The sequence below is a fragment of the Antrostomus carolinensis genome, unplaced genomic scaffold (assembly GCF_000700745.2).
Source record: "Antrostomus carolinensis isolate BGI_N321 unplaced genomic scaffold, ASM70074v2 scaffold1815, whole genome shotgun sequence".
Lineage (NCBI taxonomy): Eukaryota > Metazoa > Chordata > Aves > Caprimulgiformes > Caprimulgidae > Antrostomus > Antrostomus carolinensis.
In genome coordinates this window covers 25874-35993 of record NW_010315519.1, presented here as the reverse complement: position 1 = coordinate 35993, position 10120 = coordinate 25874, and the positions used below count along the sequence as shown (strand labels likewise).

Below are 10120 nucleotides of genomic sequence, written 5' to 3'. Positions count from 1 at the left end.
CCTGCTGAGCGTGTACTGCTCAGGGCGTTTTATCTCACTCGGAGTATTTCAAGGCATAGTTAAAGCCACACCTCACCCACTCAACTTTTTAGTTTATCTTAACATGAAACTATCCTTAAAAAGAAAGGGTCTGCTTAGATATTTTTTATATTTTTAGTACTTAAAAAATAATTTAACCGGCAATACCTATGACAAAATTGCATAATTAATATCAAACATCATCTAGCTTTTAAGAATAAAAAGGTTTGAAAATGCATCTTTTCATGTTTTAAATTGTTGGGATGGTTCAGATCTCACTTCCAAAATAGCTCATTTTTCAGCTGAGACCAGACACACAAAGTCTCAACACAAGAGAAATGTTTTTCCAGTTGTAGACAGTTATGACCATCTGAAAATAGCTTACTACTCCAATGCTCACATTTTAAAATACAGTTTTCTGAGGTCTCTCTAAATATCCAACTTTATCATACTACTGTATGCACTGGCTTGATACTGGATAATATAAATTGGGTATGCATGAAATCAGAACATTTAATAAGAAGTCGCTTACCTTCTAAAGACCATTTAGAATAGATACATCCTCCAGAGTGATTTAGATAGATAGCTCAGGAGCACACCTGAAGCATGAGGTATTTCTTCCAGACCTTCTGGTCTAACATACTCCTCATGGACTGAAGCCTGCTGACAAGGCTGAAGACAAAGTTTTCCGTGAAAGTGCAGGCTGCATCAAGATCCTCTGCTCCAATGCCAGTTGCCAAAAGTTAGAAAAGAAGTAATTTGCTTCAGGCTGGAGATTAAGTAACATTTCTAGTACAGGAAAGAGTATTAAGTAGCTGTTGGATGGGGGTAAAGAAAGTTGAATGCTTGCTCTTACATAAGTCTGCTCCTTCCTCCTTAAAACAAAAACCATTATGCAATGAGCTACCACATGGAGGATCATCAGCCTCAACTTTACCTGTTTGCTTCCAGCATAAGCTTTAAAAATCCCTCATCTTCTGTCTCTGGTAAAAAGAGCATCCCACATAATTCTTCACAGGCATGGAATTACTTAACCTCCCTCCTTGCCCTAAAAATTAGAGAAGAATGAAAATAAGCTTCCAATAATTCGCTTAGAAGGAGTTTTAATAAATCCCATTAAAAGAAAATTTCCCTTTTACAAGGTTCTGAAACAGCTAATCCAAGCCTCCAATAGCAACACACTGATTAAGCACATGTAAATTATACCAAGAGTATGAGGAGGACAATCAACATCTGCATTGCGTTGCCCTACAATACAACACACTTGCATTGTGTCTGCGCCTGCGAGACAGGCTTCATTCATGGGGAGCAGCCACTTTGTGGTCTCCAGCTGCAGGTCTATTAATCCAAGTCATTGCTGTGCCTTCCCTTTTAGAGCCCAATAAAATGAAGAAAATCTTTCCACAAAACAAAATAGTGAAAACAGAGCTTTTATTCTAGCCTGGTTTGCAGTAGAAAGTGGTGAATTAGTGGAGATAATGCTAGAGTCCTATCAAAGATACAGCTTTTCAGAAAGCTCAGTCCTAATGAGAACTGGCAGAGGGATGACCATTCCAGTCCCTGAAAACTCATGACATTTTGACATTTGTTTTCACTCCACATTGGATCCAAAGCCAAACCCTCAGAATATTTTTGGTAAATGAAACTATATCAAAATGTCCACTTTCAGCTTGGAAAATGTCAGGGTTTCAGTTTGAGTTTATTTCTTGTCAAAAATGACTAGACCACCCTAGACCTCAGATTTTCCCTATCCAAAGCTTCACTGATTTTTATGTATTTATTTTTTTAAAATCTATCTGTAAAATATTTCAGACTGAAACAGGCAACATATCAGGGAGGAAAATACAATTAATTAGTAATACACTAAGCAGTTCTATGTCAAATGACAGAAAGGAAGACTCCTTCCTCTACAGTCCTCTTAGATTACTGGAGGAAGGCAATTTCAGTCTGAATTTAATTCCCTGCAGCCAGTTCTGTCCTGGTTTACCTGGACATCCCTGCACTAATTGCCTGCATGCCTAGAACTGAATTTGTCTTCATTGCTAGCAGTTTGCTTTAGTCTGAAAGAGAAATAAAATATACAAACACTTGGAGCAGAAAAGTAATTGATCTAAAAAAAGACTAGAAGATGGAAAGATCTCTAGCAGTGGAAAGTGAAATCAGAAATAGGTTTAAGCTTCACAGCTTTTATTTGTATCCTTTTATTTGAATCTTCAAAAGGGACCCTTGAGGACATTACGTGATAACCCCTAGTGCCATGAAATGAGACTCTCCAACAGGCTTTACACTGCTGTCTGCTAATTGTTTACTCCCATGACTGAAAAATTAATGAAATAAAAATCTTCTCATTTAGATTCAGAGTCGAAGGAAAAAGATACTTGACGTGTACGCCAACGTATGCGACGTTGCAGAAGGTGAGTGTACAAAACTTGCACCAACACTAACAGCACAAAATTAGGTCACAAGCTTTTGCTATAAGATAAGAAAGGCCTCTGCCTTCCTATGGAAAGGAGAAAGTCCCAATCCAGAAAAGACACTCTGTAGGCAGATTTGCACTCACTTGCCAGGAAGCACCTTGGTGCCCTGACCCCAGAGCTGTCCAGGCTGGGTTTGGGCCGGAGGACACCACGGCTTCGCTCCAGACGAGTGCCCAGCCTTCCTCCCTATGGAGAGCAGGGAGGGTGGTGTTGAGTCATGCTGGGACACGCACACAGACCAAGTCATGGAGAAACTCTTGCATTCCCCATCTAGAGGAAAACTGTTTATTTGTTTAGTCCCTTGGATAACAGATAGAAATTAGTTAAAATATGAAAGTGTGATTTGAGGAGGGTCAGGATTGTATTTCAGACACACGTCTCAACCTACTCTGCTTCCCTAAATGCTGTCGCACTTCTCACGACAAAAAGTGGAGTTTCCAAGCAAAGTCTCTTTACCACTTGACTACCTGGACTGTTTAGGCAGAAGAGACATGAATTAATTTCCCTGCAGAGCAGAAGACATGACTGTTTTTACTCCTTGCCTACACACACTTGTGTGTGTGCTGTTTTGAGTTTTCTGTGGCTCAGGAAGCTCTATCTCCCACCCAATTACTGCTGTTGATTATGAAGCAGGAAAACTACAGAAGCAAAAGGCTGGTTTTGGAAAAATGCTGTAGCTGATTCTCTCTTCTGTTCTGTGACCATGAATACATAGGAAAAATGTCCAGGAAAAAATAGCTTTTCTCCCATAGGATGAATGATAAATCCTCTCTAGAGATTCAGTGATAGTAATGACAATTGAGCACTTGCAGGGACTTTTATGCTTGCAAGCATCTGGCATCATTGCTTCACCTTACTCCTCACGTTCCTGCAAGGGCAACTTTCAATTACAGAGATGTTACAGCAGCTGCTGGTGACAGGCTCAGGGAAGGGTCAGAGCTGTCTCCCGAGCTCAAACACTGTGCCTGGCGTGCAGAGGTGTATTAATGGAGCTGCTCACTAGGGATGCAGTATACTTTTTCTAACAGCTAGTAAATTGTTGAAGAAAGGCGCAGAGCCATGGGAATTCATACAACCCATCTAATACTTCTTTCCCAGACAACCTTTTACCCCAATTATTGTACCTTACTGTCACTAGGAAGAATTAATTTGGTAATATACAGTAATAACTTTGGAGCTAGACAAGGACTATCACTTAAAGATTTTAGCTGTATGTATTGAAAACAGTATATACTGTAGCACTTTAATAATTGTCTTGAATAGTCAAGACTCATGCCCAGAGCCATCTGCCAAGAAACATCTCACTTTTTGCAGGTCTGAGCCCTACAGAGCTGCCGTTTGATTGCCTGGAGAAGACCAGCCGAATGCTCAGCTCGACCTACAACACAGAAAAAGCCATAGTGAAAACGTGGCGCCACCTTGCTGAGAGCTTTGGACTGAAGAGAGATGAGATAGGTGGCATGACAGATGGCATGCAGCTATTCGATCGCATCAGCACAGCAGGCTACAGCATCCCAGAACTGCTAACCAAACTGGTTCAAATTGAGCGGTTGGATGCTGTTGAATCCTTGTGTGCGGATATTCTGGAGTGGGCACAAGCAATGCCTGCTCCTGAACCCGCAGGGACATCCTGACATGCCTGCCTGGGACCCGTGCTTCCACATTACCTGCAAGAACCATGATTCTAGCAAGCACCAAGTCAAAGACTTTGGACAGAAGACCATTGGTGTTTCTTCTACATAATAGCTCCCGATAACCAACAGGAAGCTATTCTCTTTGACTTCTAAAAAAAGTGAAGTTATGCATCTACCACAACAAGAGCAGAAATCTCCCAAGAAGCTTGGTGTGAAACATGCCATTAAACAAAATCATCATGTTAAACACTTACTAATGGACACACAAACATCCATTTGGCAGTCTGTGTATGAGTACCTGTGCAGATGACCCTGCTGATATCCTCCCTGCCTGGCCTTCAAGAAAGCAATTGAAATGCTCTCTGAAAATATTCCTGTCTCTTAGAGCATCGTTCAATGGTTTAATAGTCAGTCAAAAGCAGTACAACAGCTACAGTAGCAATTAATACACAAGGCACGTGCATTTCTATTGGCTCTAACACATTTAATATGTAACCAGTTTCATTTTCTGTACTTACTGTGGGTTTTTTGAATCTAGATGTGCATAGGTGTATATACACAGTCCTCATATTAACTAACTACACTATTTGAAAAAAAGATTCAACATAAATCACAAATTGAAGTGCTTCAAAAGGCTGTACATAATGCACATAAATGCACTCTTGCTCCATGTTGACATTTCATAAATTGTAAATTCAAACTGCTGACTTGCTGAGGACAAGCTGGTCGGCAAGTGGGCAGTAAAAGTCGGCAGTCACTCCTTGTAAGCTGTGAGCAACAAGTTCCTCTCTTCTTTGCCGTTACAAAATAAGAAGCAATGAAAAAAGCTTGCCCACTACTATGAAAAATGTATTTTTCCAGTAGCGACACCTATATATCAAATTATATTCCAAGCAGAGGAATTTCAGACAACAGTGGTGCATGTTTGATGCTAAGAGCAAAAAGACTAGTTTTCTTTAGAGTCACTTGAAATGCAGAGGAAAAAGTGTTTTTTGAATGCTATACTCTTGTAAACGTAGACCATGAGCTCAGAATCCACAGAACCAGCTGATCTGGAAGGTAAAGCATTATTGTGAGTTTGTGTGCAACAAAATCTAAACTTATTTTTTCCCTTTTACCTAATCTCTGATTTTCACAGTTAAAAGTTATCTAAAACTTGTTCAGACCACAAATCAGTAGTTGTTACCAAACCTGTTTGCTTAATTCATTGCTAAAATGAGTGATGATGGATTTTAATAAGTGCAACCACTAAATTAAGATGTGTCAGTTACAAAGCAATACTTTTTAAATTCCAAAACGCATGACTAAACAAAGTGCTATTAAAAATATTAACTATTACCCTGAAGTTAACAACCAGTATTCCATCACTTAGTAACTAGATCTTAGCTATGATAGTATCATAATTAATATCTTTTCAGCACTTGATTTGTATAGCAGAGGAAGTACATGCTGCAACATAAAACCTATCCCTCTCATTCTTCTTCTTCCACCATTTATTTCATATCATAACACAATCTTCATTAATTTGTATATGCCAAATTTGATGAGAAATTTGACTTTTTTTTTTTTACAAAGCAGCAAACTGCATTTATTTGAACATTTAACTAACTAATTGATGTTTCATTTAGGGGTGAAATTCTTACTGCCTTAAAATCAATGACAAATTTACACAGATTTCAATAGGCTTTAGTAAGATTTCTAGATCTACTGAAAATCTCAGCCATCTTCAACAAGATTTTCAGGACCCTGAATTTGCAGTTTAGTACTATTGTTACTAGAATTAAAAAGGGAAAGAAAAAAGAAAACAGGAGGATTCCATTTTTCTTGTGCCAGTGTGTAACTACAGTGTTATTTAGTGGACTGCCTCATATATTTCATGTGTCATTTAATAGTACACACCATTTATTTGTTTAAAAGAAGATACAGGAATCCTCTTTTTTATGTTTATTGGGCCATGAAAAGTTAGGGTCTTGACATTGATGGTGCCAATGTGAACACAGACTATTTAACATTATTTTATTTAGTATACAGTATTTTTATTGTTACACAAAAGATGTACAGGAATGAAAGAAATTCCTGTAGATCTTGCCAAAGCCTACTTTCTAATAATTTTGTTTAATGCTGTATATATAACTTATTATATTGTAAAGTATGAACAAAAAATATGCTAATAAAAGAAAGAGGTCAAACGCAGTTGTATTAGCCATTTCGTTGATTAAATCACGAATTGCCTTATAAATCTGTAATTAAATAAGGTAGCTAAAGGCTGGCAGGCACATTCTTGTGGCATGGGAGTGTCTAGCTAACATACATGAAGGAATCTTTGCATTCCTGTAGGATAGTGCTTCTCTGCCTCACACTTTGGAAACTTTTGAAGCAGAAAACACTCTTCCTTTGTCAATATAGTTTTGGTTCAATATTTCACCTTGTAGGTACTATGAAAATACCAAACTCCTAGCAACTCCTTGGAGAAGCTGTTTGTAAGTTACTACATATGTAATGAGAGCTGGTATATTATATATGTACTGTGAGACTGGTGAATAATTTCACAGTAGCAATAATCTCTCATTAACATGTTTTCATTTTGCTTTCCTAAATTAGCACTATTACCCCACCAGCACCAAGTTGCTTTTCCCCCAGGACATGGTGACTAAGCTAAGACTTTCAGAGTATTTCAAACAGATCAAACATTTTATAAATGGAAGAAACACTGTCATATTTTAAAAAGAGCTTCGAATTTTGTTTATTCAGATTCATTTGTTGGATTCAACATGATGTTCTTGTTTCATCAATGATTAAAGGAGAGAAAGGCTCCAGAAACTGCAACAAAAGCTTTGAGTTTGCCAGATGGTTGGGAGGAATTGATGTTCTGAGTTTCACTTCACTTATATGTGCAGGAGTTAACAACACAGCGTGAAGCACGCTCCCAACAGGCGCTGCTGCATCTAAACATGTTGCTGTCTAAAAGGCTTGAGCATTCTCTGCTTTAATGTGCTTATGGACAGTCACCCAAAGGAGAAACATTGGCTTCTTAGGTTTAACTTCACAAAGTACAAACTCAGATCTGCATAAAACACCCATGTCCTTCCATTGTGTAAAATAATGAAACAAAACACAGAAACATAAAAAACAAGCCCCCCCTGAGAGCTTCTGTGGGATGTCGTCTTTGTTTCAATTTTTCCTTTTTCTTTTTATTCTCCAGTTTTTAATTGGATTCAGCATGATGAATGCATTCTTCCAGCACACTGGGAGGTACCTGTGCAAACACAGGTGTCTGCAGTGAGATTCATCTTATGCTAGAGCAGACATCTAAAATAATCAACACAGGTTGCATCCTCAAACTATAGGCTATAGTGTCTCTAGACTGTAAAGAGAACTTGGAGTGACAAGCTTCGATGTAAACATTTGTTCTACATTTGTCAAAGGTTAGATGAGTTGAAACTTAGCAAGTAACCAATGTATTTGTGGAAAGTTCCTCCCAGGCAGGATTAGTACTTACTACCTTGCAAGACCTTTTCCCACCTAATCCCAGCTTCCTAGCCTGACCAGTATCACCCCAGTTTTAATATAGAGAAACTTGCTGGACTTTGCAGACTCTGTCTAATCTTAGGTTGCCATCAGGAACTGCCCTCTACATAGCACAGTGTTTGATATCTGATGGTCCTGGTCTGATGACATTAATAAAAAGAAATGACAGGGGTAAGGTGGGCTGAAAAGGATGGGTCTCTGCTTTGCAGCATAAAGCAACAAGAGCTGACTGCCTCCATAATCTGTAATTTGGGGTCATTAATCCATTATCCATGAAGAAAAAGTTAACGTGTAAATGCCCAGCAGTATGGGTTGGAGGATGAGCTGAAGAGGCACGCCAGTTTAATTTCTCCCCATTGAACATGAAGCCTCACACAGTTTAGAAGTCCTGCTTTGTTATAAGGAGGAGGTATTTAAAAGGTGGGAAAAAACCTGACAGTTGCAGGTGAAAATCATGACCCAGAGGTAAACCTGGGTCATGATTTTCCTGTATGCAGAAGTAATTCTTCTGCAAGCAACCTCTATACTCCCCTGCGATAATGAAAAGCAAAGAGAGCTCATGCCCTTATTATGTATTGGATAGGCTTTCTAGTGCATATTCCAGTAAATATATTAGCTTAAGCAGCGTAAGAATGCACTGTCTGGGTCTATAATTAGTTCTAGACACATAATATTGCATATATATTCTATTTCTCCCACATCCAAATAAGCTCTTTTGATTATTTATTGCAATATGATTTATAATCCATAGCACCTGCTACCTCAGGTGTTAACTTATCACTATCAACCACTATTCAAGGACAGAAAAATGTTGATTCCTTTTTGCCCGTGCTCTGTGAAACTAGACTGTCTGAATACTTATATTATGGAAGAATGATAAGAAGCCTTTGCATGCTCTGCTGCAGAAGACGTCAGTGATTAGCTGTTATACAGGTCACACAGAGGCACCTCATTTGTCCATCACTTTAAAAAAAAAAAAAAAAAGAGAATTCATTTTTTTATAGTAGGTGAGAGAGGCTGCTGCTTTAAAAACAAGCCTGTAATAAGATTCAAGTTAGTATTGCAAGACAGTTCAGGAATACACAATGATTTTCCAATTTAATGCACACACAGGAGTAAATGAAAAATCAGGGGGAGGTAAAACTGAAGACTGATTAGTAGACAACAGAAACAGGAAGGAAGCCGTCTCAGGCATCTGTTTCTGGAATTTGGCCTTGGTGTACAAGGCTGCTGTGAAAAAAATCAGTCACACTCCAGTGTGGAGAACAAACCAGGACATCAAACTGCTACATTTTGGGAAGGACCATGGAACAGAGAAATTCTGTTTATTTGCATTTCTTACATAAATAGCTCTTGAATCCACATACTAGAATACTATTTCTTCTGAAGGACAAAAATCTGTCTGGCAACACTAGTTATCTCTGACCTTCTTCAAAGGCATACTACTTTTCCAACAAGCTGATGTGTGGGTGGAATATTATGTTCCTGTTGGAACTCTTGTACCATACGATACTTTTTTTTTTTTCCCCCTGTAAACTGGATAGATTATTTAATTTCTTTTCTCCATAACTGCAGTGAGGATGCCATTTTATGGAGCTGAAGATGACCTTAAAGTAAACTTATTTATAGGAATGTTATCCTACACTGAGCTTTCATAGCTACTGTTGTTAGCAGTATCCTGGCCACAGAGAAATATGAACATGAAATCAAGAACTTGTATTTTTCTTCATAGCTCAGTTAATTTTAACTTAAGATCAAAATCATTAGTTTCATCCTTAGATCATTAATCAATTTAATTGCATTAGTATTTAACATTCAAAAAACTTTTTTTTTTTTTTGCATTTTAACAGAAAAATTCTAGATTGTAAAAACTTGAAATTAACAGTGATTCGTCTTTTCAGACTGTAAACACTTCTGCACATAAAACACAAGGGACCAATAGTAAAAGCCGCACCACACTCTGTGTGCCTCTGACCTTTGCCATTATTAGATGAACACATTGTGTTAAGCTGGTACCACAAGGAAGATAGTAGATTAACAAACAGTGATGAAGGCTGAAAGTCAAGAGCACAATCAACATTCCTGTGGATATATGAAACCGAACAACTTTCTATAGCTTCTTTTGGTTATTAATTTTATAGTATTTTTAATGACCAAGTATATAGCTGGGCGATGAATGGCTTGAGACCAGCTCTGAAGAGGATTTAGGAGTGGTGGTGGACGAGAAGCTCAACATGGGACGGCAATGTGTGCTCACAGCCCAGAAGGCCAATAACCGTATCCTGGGCTGCATCAAGATTCTGGTCGAGGGAGGTGATTCTCTCTCTCTACTCCGCTCTCGTAAGGCCCCACCTGGAGTGCTGTGTCCAGTTCTGGAGCCCACAACACAAGAAAGACATGGACCTGTTAGAACGAGTCCAGAGGAGGCCACCAGGATGATCCGAGGGCTGGAGCACCTCTCCT

The 10120-nt window shown here is 38.6% G+C and overlaps 1 protein-coding gene across 2 annotated transcripts in view; it reads left to right on the top strand.

Annotated features, from left to right (window-relative positions):
* The window catches only part of EDAR (ectodysplasin A receptor), a 24838-nt gene extending 20709 nt beyond the window's left edge, over nucleotides 1–4129 (top strand). For both annotated transcript variants that reach the window (XM_010167966.1, XM_010167967.1), the window contains exons 10-11: nucleotides 2372–2432; nucleotides 3810–4129. In XM_010167966.1, the coding sequence (XP_010166268.1) occupies nucleotides 2372–2432; nucleotides 3810–4129 (381 nt within the window). The remainder of the gene's footprint in view (nucleotides 1–2371; nucleotides 2433–3809) is intronic.
* The last annotated feature ends 5991 nt before the right edge of the window (nucleotides 4130–10120 follow it).